Source organism: Tachypleus tridentatus, chromosome 4 (genome assembly GCF_004210375.1).
Source record: "Tachypleus tridentatus isolate NWPU-2018 chromosome 4, ASM421037v1, whole genome shotgun sequence".
Lineage (NCBI taxonomy): Eukaryota > Metazoa > Arthropoda > Merostomata > Xiphosura > Limulidae > Tachypleus > Tachypleus tridentatus.
In genome coordinates, this window is record NC_134828.1 from 42,432,924 (window position 1) to 42,449,553 (window position 16,630).

Consider the following 16,630-nt stretch of genomic DNA (forward strand, 5'->3'; position numbering starts at 1 on the left):
ATGATGTAAGAAATTTTTATACCAAGGAAACTAATATTCTATATACATTATTTTTGATTATCTTGGAGAATGTTAACAATACATGCTGGATAGTGAGTTTAAAACAAGTTTGTAGCAACAAAAACACATTGAAAATGTTTTAAAGGCAAGAATAAACAGCAGCTAATCAACACAAATACACACACACACACACTCAACAATCTTTCTTAAAATGACCGCACAGGTTAATACACTTCATATATTTGTCTTTCAAACATACTATTTTTATACTGTTACAACCTTACTACTTTGAAATGCCTTTCATTTTTAATCAATACACACTAAATGTAGCACAAAGGTAATAAGATACAACAAAAGTGCAAACAAAGAATATATTGTTCACCTACAAAAACATTGCATGTTATTAGTGTCCTTGTCCATAAGCATGTACGTTGTCTGAAGAATTATAAAATTTTCAAAAACTAGCTTTGTATAAATGATAGGTCACTCCCAACATTTAGTGTTGACTCAACCCTGTTACTGTATCAGTAGGATACAATACTATGGGCTTCGACAATAAATTCTAACAACTCATCTTGGACATATTTAGGCATTAAGTTTAGTAATGACTCTCATATTTACAAGGAAAGTAAATTTTAGAAAATCTAAAACACCTACCATGTTTAAGTCTTGAATTATAAAAGTCCACCTTCCTATCATCCAGATAACAAGTAACATTTTCAAAAAATATGAAAGATTAAGTCAATATATCCTTTGGTGAATTCATGTTGGCTTTTTATTGTTACATTTCAAATTTATAAAGCTCTTATCAGACTAGAATTTTTCACACTACAGGAATAAGATAAACTTGGTTATAATTTCCAACCAAATCTTATTATAATCACCTTTAAAAAATGGAGTAACATTACCAACTTTCAAATCTTCAAGCACCTGCCCACTGTCCATTGACCTAGCAAAAATGAAATAAAGGTATACATCTATTCTTTCGACCTTCCTTAAAACCCAGGGGAAAATTATGCCTAACCCTGATGCTTTATTTTTAATATCTCAATCTTTCTATTTTCAAAAAAGGTGATTAATACCTATATGATTCAGATCAATTCCAGTTTTCCAATAGAATGCTTATAAATCAGAAATTTTGCTGGTATCTTCTTTTATATGTAATATTAAAAAGTAGAGGCATAATATAATCTTCAACAAAAACCTTGTTTTTAAGGGCCCAATCTACATTTGAATCCTTTGCCTAAGTTTAATATACTTAAGAACCATTGTTGACAGCTTCAACATTTCTTGCCTGCTGTTTCTCACAAGTCCTTTTGGTTTATTTTTTTTTCTTTACTAAATCTCTAGCTTTCCCATAATTTTGTGAATTTACCAACCTATCTGTCAGTTCAAGCTTCTTAATTTTTGACATTTTCCCTAATTTTTTTTTAAAACCTAACAGCATCTTCAACCAAAACATCTGATAACTACAACTTTGACTACAAATCCTTACAACTGTTAACAACTATAATGTGCATAAATCCCACACAAAAAAGACTAGCAAAAAGAGAAACTCAACATTGACAGGTAATAAAACCAAATATAAAGAACAAAAAAAAGTACAAAACTTGATCACTACAAGGAAATTACAATGCTTACATAAATTTCATAACTGTATTAAAAGCACAAGAAAACATTCACTTATATTTATTTTTCTCTGATATATAATTAAACCTCTTGTGTTGTTCTATTAACTGCAGAATATATCTTAATACATATTCAAAATTACATTAATATACATACAAAAGGAGACAATATAGTCATTCAAGATCAGGCTACCCTTGCATACACTCAAAGGTAAAAAGTCAAACCTGTACTTTATTATTCAGAAAGCCAATGACTAATCTCCTATAATAAATCATATACACACACTCTGATTTCTCTTCTTTAAACTGTTATAATACAGTTTATACCATAATTTCTCTATGCTTTCAGTCCCTAATAATTTTAAAACAATTAAAGGTCACCACTAGTCCTTCCAAGCTAATGAGAAATCAAGTTCAGATTTTTAACCCTTCTGTGACTGGTCACAGTTTAAAGGCTATCATCACATTTGAGTTACATTCAAACTTTTATTGAACTACTATTTTATGAATTTATGTCAGTAAGTTTGGAATAAAATTGTAGATTATAATTCAAACTTTATTTACTTTTATATTAAGAAATTAACTTGTATATATAATATTAAAGTTTGAAATATAATCTACAATTTCATTCCAAACTTCCTGAGATAAATTCATAAAACAGTAATTTTACTGCAACACTACTTAGTCAGATGTTTGTTGGTTGGTTGGTTAATTTGGTGTTTTATGGCACAAAGCAGCTAGGCTATCTATGCCAAACATTCAGTAAAAAGTTAGAATTAAAGTTAAATTAGGAAAGTTATAAAAGGAAATGAAGGTAAAATAAAGTTAAAAAGCATAAAATCAATGTTTACATCTAGTCTACAGCATTAAGAGAAAAACTACAGTAATACAAGTTGTAGAGGGCTTTCTGTGGCATAACTGTAATTATCATAACTCGTCACAAAGACTAACAGGTAAATACAAAAACTACTGTCAGTCACCTGAAGTTGGCCAGATGTTTATGATGTCAAAATATCAAGTCTATAGTTCCATACAAATTAGGAACTCAAATTACTGATATCAAGCTAGAATATAAAATAAGAACCTCGTATCTTTTATTTTGTTGAGATATGGTTTATGTGCTGAATCAAATGGAAACACTATTAACCTCTTCCCAGTTTTGGAAACAGTCTCTTATATACACTTATTTCAATATATGACGTGAATAACCAATCAATAGCTCATAATATCGTCAGTGTGGTTTTCTCAGCCATTTTAATATTTGAAAAGGCTACCAAATTCTTTCAGAGATTTCAATGAGGTAGGTTGTGTCTTTAGTCTGCTCAAAGTTTCATATTTTTTAAAATCTAAATACATTTAGTTGCTAAGCTTAATAAAATATAGTGGAATTCTATGGCATCAGTGTAGTTATTCACGATTGTGTTTTTTAAACTGTATATATAAAACCTAAATAAAGTTTTATTTGATATTCTTCATGTGCAAAATTTTAAAAGACTTAGCAACTTACGTCAAGCAGCAATTGAGTACAAAGATTGTAGTGAGAAGAAATGTTCACTGTACTTGTTGATTTACTGTTCTAAATTAAGAAAAATAAGTAATTTATTTATAAATAGTAACAATCTAATAAACACACACATACATATAAAATACATAATTTAAATGTGACTATTACAAAATACTAGTCCACCAAAACATAGCCAAGACAGTGAAGACTAAAGGTCATTTTTATATTACTTGGAAAACATACGATGAGTGCACATGCACTGAGTCAATGCAAGCTATAAAATGTTAGCTAGATGTGACTGGAAGGTCAATAACAAAAAATATACATATAACTATATAATGAGAGTTTGCTTTGTTTTTGGAATTTCATGCAAACCTACACGGGGGCTATCTACATTTGTCATCCCTAATTTAGCAGTGTAAGACTAGAGGGAGGACAGCCATCACCAACCACTGACAACTCTTGGGCTACACTTTTACCAATGAATAGTGGGACTGACTTACTTTATAGTGCCCTCACAGCTGAAAGGGCAAGCATGTATGGTGTGATGAGGATTTGAACCTACAACCCTCAGATTACAAGTTGAATGTCCTAACCACCTGGCCATGAGGCTCAGCATTGGGATTTAAGTTACTTTGACTAAACATTTGTATTATAGTGTGTAATCATTCTAGCACAAAAAAAAATAATTATGTTTACTTCCTATGACATTTAGGAGTCTGATCAAATGACAAACCCCACAGTTTGTGTGTAAAAAAATAACAAGTCTTACTAAAAACAAACATTTAAAATGTATTTAGGAGGTCTTGGAGATTATGCAAACAATTAGGTGTTTGGGACAAATACTTTTTTAAATGGGAAAATGAAATCACTTTGCACTCAAGACTAGTAACTACACAGACTATTTTCACAAACAAATCTTTGGTGAAAATATTTCATTAGAAATTCTGATTTTTTGTACACAATACTTGTAGTCTTTACTAAAAACTTACCAAATTTTGTGAATATACACATACTGTATCAAAAGTTATAGTGCAAATACTTAACATTCAACAAAACAAGGAACAAAAAATATTAGCTAATCACAAGGAAGACAAGTACAAATTGTTACAATGTTTTCTCCTGCCAACTTGCTAAATACTGTCATAGCTACATTAAATAATGAAGCACTTGCAATAACAAAATGATATACACAGGGTAAAGTTAGCAGGCCAACCATTCTGTTCAGGTGATAACTGTCATTCACCTAGCACAAACCCTTTCAGTAAAGTAAGATATTACATAAGCCTTAGATCACTAAAATAACTGACCATCAACTTCAAGTCTTGTACTTCTCTTGTCAGGTTTTAGGTCTTAAATACTTAAGAGGGTCAGGTGCATTTAACTTCTTTCCTACTTGTTGATAGTAATGGTTTTGTGGAAATGGCTATAGTTACAGAATATTAAAATAATAACTACATGAAGATCAAAGTATCAAGTACTTACTTTGACCCCTATTAGGACAATGCAAGTAATTCTTGTAATATTTGGTGAACATGCACAGTTCTCTTTAGTTTGTTATTACAAAGTCCAGTACTTTTATTACTTTTTACTACTACTTGAATGCATTTTCATAAATACCCTAAATAATGCTGTCAAAACAGCTTTATAAGTTAATGTACATTATCTTAACCTATTGTGAGGTGGATGTTCATGACCCATGAAATATAGGTATTTACATTGACATTCACAGCATTACATTTCATTGGTAGTAGTGGCTATTTTGTTAGTCTTTGTTAAACAAGTGAACAAAGCTCCATTGAAAGCATTCTGGTATCTTAAGAATAGACAGCAGAGCAGAAACTATGCCCATTAATAACTGGAGGTATGCTGATCACAAGTATATAACTACCCAGCAAGTTGTGATGACCAAGTCATCAAGATGAGACTTGTTATTGACACACTGCACAATCTACAACATAAACAAAAAGGTCTGTTAACTAGCAAGAGCAATAAAGACAATGGTTCTTCCCTTCATAACTTCGGTTAAAACAAGCAGAATGCTGAAGGAGAGTCCCCAAGCTAAAGTATAAAACTAATTTTCACTGTATCTTCTATGAATCCAAGTTCCTACTACAATTTCATCAAAATATTTCATACTTCAATACAAACCTGTGCTCTATTAACCTTTGGAACAACTTGCACAAGGTTCACTCCAAAAATTATAAAATATAACAAAATATAAAATGAAAACTGTTTTTAGAGTACTATTTTTCTATTTTAGTTATAAATAAACTTTTGTTTTATTACAAAAATGTTACTAGGATCATAGCCACGTTTTGGCAACAGAAAAAGCTCCAAATGTGAAGATGTCTTCAATTTCCATTTTTTAAACATAACTTAAAATTTATCAATATTAAAACTCATTTTATGCAGAATTAGTTGACTACAATTCTATCCAAGTTCTTAGACATTAAGATAGCAGTTTCCAAAGGATCAACTTTATCTTATGGAAGCATCGACACATTTAGAACCTGTACTGTTTAAACTGTAGTTCCTACTACTGTGTAACAGTTAATTCTTCATCCCACTAAGCTATCATAACTACAAGCACCAAGAGAACCTTTATTTTAATTGTTACAATTGATAAATAATAAACAATAAAGATCTCAAAATAAACCCCACTATTTTTATTACAAATCATAACAGTATAGTTTATCGCAATGCTCTGTCATCTACCTTCAAGACAATTTTTAATATTTGGATCCCCTTACTCCATATCAGTAACTCACTAATTTATGAAAAAAATCATTAAAATTATCCTGTAATCTTAGATTACAACAAGAGTACCCTGATTTGCACAAGCAATAGCCTATTAATAAATTTAAAAAAAACAAGAAAACCCTTTTCTAGAGCTGTGCTGAGAAATCTTACACATTCCAACTTTCAAGCAATCACAATACAAAGAAATCTTAAAAACAACTACAGACCTAACTGTCCATTTAGGCCCTCTCATCCACTGAAAAAAACATGAAAACCAGTCATTATTCAAATGTATTAATTTTTTTAAATTCCCTCATATTTACTACATCTACCTATCTAAAGGCAACAATTCTAAAAGCAACATTTCCCTGTTAGAAAAAAAACTGTCTTAGCCTGAAGATGACTCCTGTCATATGTTGTCCCTAATCCTAGCATTTTTACCATTAAGAAAAGATGTTGCATCAACACAACCAGCTCCCATAACAATATTAAACACTTTGACTAAGTTTCTTCTTCCTTTTTTTCAAAATATATCAACTTTTCATTGCGACACTAAGGTAATTAATTTTCAAATAAAAAACATCAACAATCAAACACTAACTTTGACAAGCAGATTATTTTTATAATATTAACCAAATTAATTATACTTTTGATCAATCATGTGACAGATTATGTTGATCAATCACATCAATTACTCAGCTCCACTATGAATACTCATCTTTCTTTTGGTAAAAATCACAGCTTCAAGCTACGATATTCATGGATCAGATACAGAAAATTGTGCACACTTACACAATACCTGCTTACAGGTCTCAGCTGAATATCATATCACATGTTCAAATAATACAATAATGCAATGTTAATTCTTCTCACTGATCTGTCTAGACATTGAGTTGTGTACTGGTAGAACCAACTATAATCTAGGCACAACTGTAAACAGGAAATCTGACGAGTGAATGGGCAGCTTACGTAAACAATAGTATTGACTTTTTTTGGAAGACACATGCACACAAAGTTTGATTATCTATACATTTGCAGAACACATTTTTTAACCCTGAAACCTCTAATGGTGTTACCTACAACTGCCTAAAAGCAATTTCTTTAGCCTTAACTAACTGCTTTTTGCCTTAAATTATGCTTCTTTCCCCTTCTCTTTGTTAATAACATAACCTTACTGTTTCCCATCGTAGCAAATTCAGCATCTTCCTCCTTTAATATATCAATAACAAACTTGCCTATGTTTTTTCTGCTCTTCACATTTCCCATGCCTTTCTATACAAATCTACTGCAATTTGACAATTTTCTCCAAAGTGAACTCCAACAATTTCACTGACAAACAAGCTTTACAAATACATGCACTGAATCCTCTCAAAACTACAACTTAGATTGGTATTTTAAGAAAATACTTTATTTTTTAAATTTTCATTAAGAATGCACAAGTCTAGGTAACTACCAAAATATGGAGTAAATCCACTAGAAACAAGAATAACCATGAAAAATTACCATTACTATTTTACTTCCATTATATGTATAAAATATATATAAATGGATTAATTTCATCATTGAAAACATTGAAATCTTGGCTTACTGTGAAATCCTGTAGTGTACTTGATACATAACAGTATAAACCACCATCAACATGCGGTAAATTTCCGATGTTGCACTACTTCATGTGTTTTGAGATGAAATATACAAACATTTAAAATGATTGCATTTTACATTTGCATTCATATACAATTATGTGAAAAATGCATTTCATTATAAATGCATATAAATTATTTATTAAAAACACTACAGCTTATTTCTTTTTTTTTTTTTAATCTTTGACAAGTATAAATAGCTCTATACTAATTCTTTCATGTGACACATTTTCACACGAGTTATTCCAATCAAAAGTACATGACAATTCATATTTATTTGATTTCAGGTTAACTTAGATTTTGCATCTGAAAGTTTTAAATAACTATAAATTATAAATGCAAGAACACTCTAAAGTTGCCTTTTATATCACATATGATTCACATCTATTCTAATTTCATGTATTTTAACTTGTAGTATTGTAGCACTAAGAATATCTTGTATTACCAGTGTAAACCGAATGTATCCTTATTGGCTGATTTACTACCATGTGATGTTGCATCCTCAAAGGTCAGCCCATCATATTTGTCAACTGTTAGTGAAGACCAAAATTTGAAATATATAACTTGAAAATAATTATTTATTGGCAAATACCAAATTCATTAATTTAGTTAAATTACAGTTTTTTAGTGTTCCATGGAATATGCATCTTGTCCAAATTGGCCATCAGATTAAATGTCTGAAAGTCAATGAACATAACATTTTTTGATAGTTTACTATTCCTGTTTGAATACAATGAACTTCAGGCTACATCTGATCAATACTACTACTAAAATCCAAGGTAAAAAGTACATAGCAAGTATGGTAAGAAGTATGCTGCAAAAATTACATTTTTACAAAGAAAAAATTTAAGTTAATTCATAAATTTATAATTTATATAGAATTCAATGGATATCTTTTCAGTTTACTTTTTATTTAAAATATTTTTATCAAAAATAATGAATTTGTATACAAAAAAACAAAAATATTAATTTTGTACTCCATACTATGGACTTTATCACAGTAAACAATGGAAACTGCCAATACACCAGTAACATGTAATGCTCATTTCTAAGATAACTCCACAGAGTCTTGAACCTTAATCTAGTAATGTCAAACACAAGGAATTGAATGAAAAAACAGATTTTTTATGCTTAATAACAGTACTAACACAAAATCATTTAGATACTTTACCTTGTGAATGTAAGAAGTAATTTCATTTTCATTTTCTAGTTTTATTGTATGGATAATAAAATACATCATCCAAGCAGGTGTAAAACATGAAATTAAAGTCATTTTCCAGATATACTCAAATAAGCATAACTTGTACGTATAACATCAGTAAACTAACTGATAGATTCCAAGATTCTACTAAGTTTAAAAGTAATAGAAACTATTGTTACAACTAGTAATAATATTAATACTCATAATAACAAATTAAAGTATTACCGAAATTCTAAATAAATTATAAATTTACTTATTCATACCGTAACTGACTCTAGGCCTAACACAGTAACATTGACATCACTGTCAGCAGTTTTTCATTTACTATTTCTAATGCTAATAATGGGCCTAATTTACCCATATATATTACAAATTTATATGAAAAACCTCTTATGAAAATACCTATACTTCGAACCACTACTGAAGTTTTAATACACATTTACCTTATCTTTTTTTGATTTATTTGGCATTTTTTAAGACTTCCCACTCCATGAATTCGAGAACTTTGATCACAGATTACTAGTACTTTGTAAAATACTATTGCCTGGATTGGTTGATGGTCATCGCTCATATAGATTAGTGTATATCACGTGACTGAAGTATCCTAACGTCACCACAAGTAGTAGTTCGCTTACTCTCTATTTAAATAAAATATTTATATTTTATATCATTAACACAATATCAAAATTAAGGACACAAGAAACCAATGATTCATCTAGGCTGTTCAGACGATAAATTATACGACAAAAATATCAGAATCAGACCTTATCAGTAAAATATTTCACCACAATTCCTATTAAGCATCCTTAAATTTACTACATTCACCACATTTGAAGGCAACCCTTTTCAAGAGGCAACTACCTTGCTAAAAAAATTAAACAATCGTAGCTGAAGATGCCCCTTACCCCATCAAAATTTATATTTGTGTCCCTAGTCCTACTATGTTATCACTAAGTGCGAAAAATGTTGATCAATCCACATTATAAATTCCCTTAACAATCTTAAACACCTCAATCAAATCCTATTTAACTTTTCTCTTTTAAGAGAAAACACTTTCAGAGACCCTAAAATGTCTTCGCATGACAACTTTTCCATCACAAGTATTATCCTAGTAGGCCCGACATGGCCAGATGATTAGAGTGCTCGACTCATAATTTGAGGGTCGCAGTTTCGAATCCCCGTCGCTCGTTCAACCGTGGGGGCGTTATAATGTGACAGTTAATCCCACTATTCGTTGGTAAAAGAGTAACCCAAGAGTTGGCAGTGGGAGATGATGACTAGCTGCCTTCCCTCTAGTTTTACACTGCTAAATTAGGGACGGTTAGCGCAAATAGCCCTCGTGCAGCTTTGCGAGAAATTCTAAAACAAACAAACAATTATCCTCGTAGCTCTTCTCTGAATCATTCTCAACAGTTCAATATCCTTCCTAAGGTAAAGTCTAATACTTTAAATGTAGCATAACTAGTGATCTATACAATGAAATTATAATCTCTTTAGACTTGTATTCATTATTTACGTAAATAGACATAAAACCCTATTTTCTCTCTGGCCCCTTCTACTAACAACAGCTTTGACTGCTTAAGAGACTGATTAAGAAGAAAACCAAGATCATTTTCTTCCTTAATACTGTTGGCTGACGTTTTCCCATCGAACTTATATTTCAATTATGATAACCCATATGCATTACCTTAAATTTATCATAATAAAAAGTTACCTACCGTTTATTTGTCCAATTTAGTAAATGGTCTAAATCCTTTTGTAAAGTAGCAGCATCCTCTTTACGAACAACAACATTTAAGAACTTCTTAGTGCTCGAAATATTTTATGTGCTTCGACGTGAAAGCAGTTTAATTATTACTTGATTTAAAAAGTGTTAGCTTTATGTGAGTTTTTGTTTGTTTGTTTGTTTGTTTAAAACTGCACAATGGGCTACCTGTGCTCTACTCACTACGGGTATCGAAACGCGGTTTCTAACGGTGTGAGTCTAAAGACATACTGCTGTGCTACTGGGAGGGGGACATTATGTAAGAAGCCAAAAGTTTATAAGTCATCAAAAATTAGTCTTTAGCAGGACTGACGGGAGCTTTAACGTATGCATTAAAGACTTCGTTGCTCCTCCCTTCTCCCCCTCAGTATACTTCCTCCTACCTATTCCAATGTTCCCTTCAGGACATAGATACCAAAGAAATTTCCTTGGCCTTCCCACCAAGGGTGGTCTGCTTTTTAGGTGTAAAATCATTTCTAATCATTAAAGAAGGAGTGTGTGTTTGTTTTTTTCATAGCAAAGCCACATCAGGCTATCTGCTGAGTCCTCCGAGAGGAATCGAACCCCTGATTTTACGTTGTAAATCCGTATATTTACCGCTGTATCAGCGGGGGACTTAAAGAAGGAGAGTCAACTATTGAAAAGCACTTGTGATTCTAGATCGTTTTCAACCTACAACTCCATATCAAAACACACATTAATGTGTTGTGCGGTCGAACCAACTTACAGAGCACACTGTGTTATTAACAGGAATAATGCAGTTTAATGATTTGCCATTTTCTGTAGCTGGAACTGTAGTAGTCTAAATTATAACATATTTTCGGTGAATGTGATCTTCTGGATCTTTTCTTCACATACTAAATTTTAGAACAATCCATTAAGAAATACACGAGGTATAAAATCTCCTACTTTGATTGGAGTTCTTTTTTCTTTTCTTCACATACTAAATTTTAAAACAATCCGTTAAGAAATACACGAGGTATAAAATCTCCTACTTTGATTGGAGTTCTTTTTTCTTTTCTTCACATACTAAATTTTAAAACAATCCATTAAGAAATAGACGAGATATAAAATCTCCTAATTTGATTAAAGTTCTTTTTTTTTCGCACTAAAAGTACGAACACTATACTTGATAGTATAACATATTTTTATAGTTTTTATTTTTTAATTTGGTACACTGATAGATTTTTATAACCTACAATTAAATGTCAGACGTGGTACAAGTATAAGTCGAAAGTTATTCAACAAAAATCGTTCAATTTTCCTCAAACATTTTGAGCACGACAAAAAAAAAGTTACTTTTAGCAATTTTAATTAAGCTTCATCTAAGTGTAAAATTGGACCATTTAAAATTTTCGTAATTCGGATTAAAGACAACTAATTTAGAATAGTAACCCATTATCCACACCCCAATATAAACACAAAACGCGGCCTGAGTAGTGAATGAATATTTGCTGTAAAATTATCATCAGTGCCATAAGCGTCATACCAAACATACCCACCTTTCAATCGTGGGGCAGTCAATGCCACTATTCGTTAGTAAAAGAGTAGCCCAAGAGTTGGCAGTGGGTGGGGATGACTAGTTACCTTCCCTCTAGTCTTACACTGCTAAATTAAGGACGGCTAGCTCAGATATCCCTCGAGTAGCTTAGCGAGAAATTCAAACCAAACTATAAGCGTAGCTATTAGTTAGGCCCGGCATAGCCAGGTGGGTTAAGGAGTTCGACTCGTAATTCGAGGGTCGCGGAATCCCCGTCGCACCAAACATGCTCGCCCTTTCAGTCGTGGGGGCGTTATAATGTGACGGTCAATCCTACTATTCGTTGGTAAAAGAGTAGCCCAAGAGTTGGAAGTGGATGGTGATGACTAGCTGCCTTTCCTCTAGTTTTACACTACTAAATTAGGGACGGCTAGCACAGATAGTCCTCAAGTAGCTTTGTGCGAAATTCAAAAACAAACAAACAAAACAAAACAAACACCTTTAACTAAGTTCGAAATTTATAAATTTTACACTGAAGTATCGAATAGAAACAAACATTTAACATAAAAAATATACATGTAATACTCTTCATAAAATAAAAAAAAATACATTTGCAATAAGCAAAACTAAACAAAAAAAAGTAAAGAAAACAGAAAATTCATTGAGATATCTTGCCCACTATAAGTCTGGTTTGAATTTCGTGCAAAGCTATACGAGGGCTATCTACGCTAGCCGTTCCTAATTTAGTTGTGTAAGACTAGAGAAAAGGCAGTTAGTCATTATCACCCACCCCTAACTCTTGGGCTACTCTTTTACCAACGAATAGTGGGATTGACCGTGACATTATAACGTCCCTACGGCTGAAAGGGCGAGCATGTTTGGTGCGACGGGGATTCGAACTCGCTACCCTCGGATTACGACTCAAGTGCCTTAACCACCTGGCCATGCCAGCCTTCCCCTATAAGAGTGAGCAGCTTAACACAAACAAAAGATAAAACACCACACATAAAACCTTTAACAATGATTTACGCATTAAATTTTCACTTTCATAAAGATTCAAGTCCCTGCTGTGCTGTTCTCTCGTAGTACAAAAGGATAAAGACACAACATTTATATAATTGGCGACAATTGAGAAAATACATCATATGTAACAAAACTAAACCTATTGCAAGAGAAAAGGAAAACATAAATGCAAAATGAAAACCTAACCAATAAATGGAGACACTTAAACATTAAACAACAATAAAGCCCTCTAAACTGTGACGTAAAATAACTAATTTATCAGAAGTGATGATAAAATGAAGCTAATAATTTTGTCATTTGTGTCTTGGAAAGTAAGTGAGTAAATGCCCTTTCAATCACTTATTTGCCAATATAATGATTGTTCTAACTGTCAATAGTGAAGCAGTAACCGTTCCTTGTGGTGCATAGTTGGTATTTTGTATACTTAGGGCTCAGAAAGAAAGATTCTCAAAGCTCCTCAAACAGCCAATGACTGTTTAGCTTCAATGAGCACTCCCATCCATATTGAATAGAAGGCCAATGCTGTACCTTTACTCCTATTTGTGGATGACAGCAGCTTCTAGTTCCAACAGCTCTTCATTCAGCTCATTGAATACGATAAAATAGGTATCTGCAACTTCCTCTTCGCTGTTGAGAAGGTCACAAGGATTTTAAGTTGTGTCCCCATCCACCTCTGACTCTTTAGTTTCTTACCTGGACTCCTGCTCAAGCTTGTGAATGAAGAAGTCATCTGTGACATATGAATCCAATTTATCGATTGTTCATTAAGTTTCATGTGCTTTGCATATTACATTTTAAAGGACCATTTTGCTAAAGTATCAGGCATAGGTACTGAACTATGACAAAATTATATTCTTGAAATGATGTTATACAATGCATTATCACCATCAATGGATTTGTTATGCTCATCATACAACTGGTTGTGAAAATGCTTAATGGAGATTATCACAGCAAGAGCCCCTTCTTCATTGAGCATTATCTGAATCCTTGTATTACAATCATGTGACTAGCATATATTGTTAAATGCTTCACTCCATCTTTCAACTGTGATATCACTGCCTTAACTCCAATATCACTAGCTTCAGAGCTCAGTAGAAACTTATAGTCATGATGGACTATTTATGAAAGCAAGTTTTAGCATCTGGAATGCTTAGTTATATTTCTCTTTCCAATTAAAAGTGTGCTTACATTTTTTAAGGGTTGACAATAGTGCTGCTGTCATTGAGAAGTTAACCACAAATTGTTGACACTGTGATACAAAACTGAGAAAGCTACAAATCTCTTGTTAGATCATAGTTCAGGCCCAATCTGTAACTATTATTATTTTAACCAAGTCTATAGGGTCCCCATCTTTCCTAAAAATGCAACCAAGAATCTGCACTTTTGTTTATATGATAAATCATTTCCCAGTCTTCAGTTTCAGGCCTGCTTTTGTTAGGTGATAGAGTACCACTGTCAGATTCTCGAAATGGCTGCCAAACATCAAAACATTGTTGACATAGACAAGGCATCTTTTCCATAGCAATTCCTTAAGTGTAAGGTCCATCAGCGTCAAGAAATGGCTGGTGCATAATACACACTTGCATGATGCAGAATTAATTCAAGCTATCTGTCACGTAAAAGCAATTTTAGATCTAGTTTTATCATCCATCTTGACTTGCATTTCCTGGACACCAGTTCAAAGTATTAAGTAAATGAAACTCTTCATAAGCACCCATATATTCATCTGTCACCACTAGGGAGACAGTGACAACGTGAGTTATTGCACTTACCCATTGAAAGTCCATGCAGAACCTTGGCATGTATTACTTCTTTTTGACAATTAACAAGCACTTTCCAAAGGCTGTATGATTCCATCCTATACTTCATTGCTTGTGATCTCTCTAGTGCCCAACAAGAGTTGGCACAGTGCTTAACTGAATGAACATCACCTGTGTATATATGATGCCAAGTCATCATTGTTCAACCAAATCAGCCATCTGCTCTCACAAATACATTGGCATATTCAACCAATAAATTAATGAGTTGCTTGTATAGCATTGTGTCTAGATTAGCAACAGAACAGTCAATTTATCTTAATAATATCCATTCCAGACCCAAAATCAAATCCATGTGTGATATCTCCAACACAAAACTGGAGATTAATTTCTTCTTTAATGATCAATCTATCACTATTTCCCAGAATAAAGTTGGTATTCATTTCCAATAGTTGCAGCTTCACTTGGAGAGTGTAAAAGCACACGAGTTTAGCCAATGTTCTCCCTACCCCACTACCCACTAGGCCATTGTGGTGAATCTTAATCATCTGTGTCTCCCTCTGATCGAGACCTATTCTCATGTGGTATGGATGTATCAGTGATCATAGTAAAATATGTACTAAATATAATAATAACAAAAATGTAAAATTTTCTACAACATAGGTAAGATTAAAATCAATAAAAATTAGAAACAAAAATTTTTGATGAGCAATAGGAGTTAATGATAACAGATAATAGAAAATTCAAAACTTATAATTAAGTTAACCATAAGATACAATATGGTACCATTCATTGGGTAAGGACTCTTGATCCTAGCCATGAAATTTATTTTTTCTTTAAAATCTAACTCCCAAAGTAAACTGAAAAGGAATGTTATTTTAGGAATGCTATTTGTAATTAAGCACAAAGCAACACAATGGACTATCTGTCCTCTGCCTGCCAAGGGTATCAAAACCCAGATCCTAGCATCATATGTTTGCAGACATACTGCTGTGTCACAGGGAGCAAGTTGAAAAATAAATAAAGTTTTGGCCATAATAGTTACTATGCTTTGTTGGCTTCAGATGTTACATCCTAAACCACAAGTAATCATATATTGTGAAGATTAAATAATCTTACATGCAACAATAATAGTTTTATATTCAAGAAAAAATATTCCTGTTTAAAATTTTAGCATATTCTTATCAGTTTTTCAAATTAACCATAATACTACCAATGGAAGTCTAGCCTGGCATGGCTAGGTGGTTAAGGTACTTGGTTCATAATCTGAGGGTCTCAGGTTCAAATCCCAGTAACACCAAGCATGCTTGCCCTTTCAGCTGTGGAGGCATTATAATGTGATGGTCAATCCCACTGTTCATTGGTGAAAGAGTAGCTCAAGAGTTGGCAGTGGGTGGTCATGACTAACTGCCTTCCCACTAGTGTTACACTGCAAAATTAGGGATGGCTAGTGCAGATATCCCTCATGTGGCTTTGAAAGAAATTCAAACCAAACAAATGGAAGTCCACATTAATTACATCAACTATATAAACACATTTTGCTAAACCATGTAAACAGTTTAATGGTCATAATTATATCAGGTCATCCCATAAGTAATATCCAAAAATTTAATACAGAAAGTGCATCATCATTTCTGTCATTGTAGAAGGTTTTAATGACTAAAATATGTAATAGGACGTGTAAACAAATGTTCAGACAAATAAAAGAAACTAACCCAACTCCACTTTTTCAGATCATTAATCAAATAAACCCTTATAAAGATGGATGTGTATGAGGAGCACATAAAGCATATAATGCTTTACGAGTTTGAAAAAGGCAACAGCACAGCAGAAGCTACATGAAACATTCAAGGTGTTTATGGTGCACAGTCTCTCGATGAAAGAAAATTT

At 32.4% G+C, this 16,630-nt stretch overlaps 1 protein-coding gene across 6 annotated transcripts in view; it reads right to left on the reverse strand.

Moving 5' to 3' along the window:
- Nucleotides 1–9,327, reverse strand: part of LOC143248964 (serine/threonine-protein phosphatase 2A 56 kDa regulatory subunit gamma isoform-like) — a 74,184-nt gene extending 64,857 nt beyond the window's left edge. The window contains exons 1-3 of one of the 6 annotated variants that reach the window (XM_076498020.1): nucleotides 9,159–9,240; nucleotides 3,136–3,204; nucleotides 885–949 (exon numbers count right to left, since the gene is read on the reverse strand). In XM_076498020.1, coding sequence (XP_076354135.1) covers nucleotides 885–905 — 21 coding nt within the window. In that variant the 5' untranslated portion in view covers nucleotides 906–949; nucleotides 3,136–3,204; nucleotides 9,159–9,240. Of the gene's footprint in view, nucleotides 1–884; nucleotides 950–3,135; nucleotides 3,205–7,959; nucleotides 7,979–8,685; nucleotides 8,803–9,158 lie in introns of those variants that run through there. The other 5 variants (XM_076498019.1, XM_076498017.1, XM_076498016.1 and 2 more) reach the window with 5 other exon arrangements.
- Nucleotides 9,328–16,630: the final 7,303 nt, after the last annotated feature.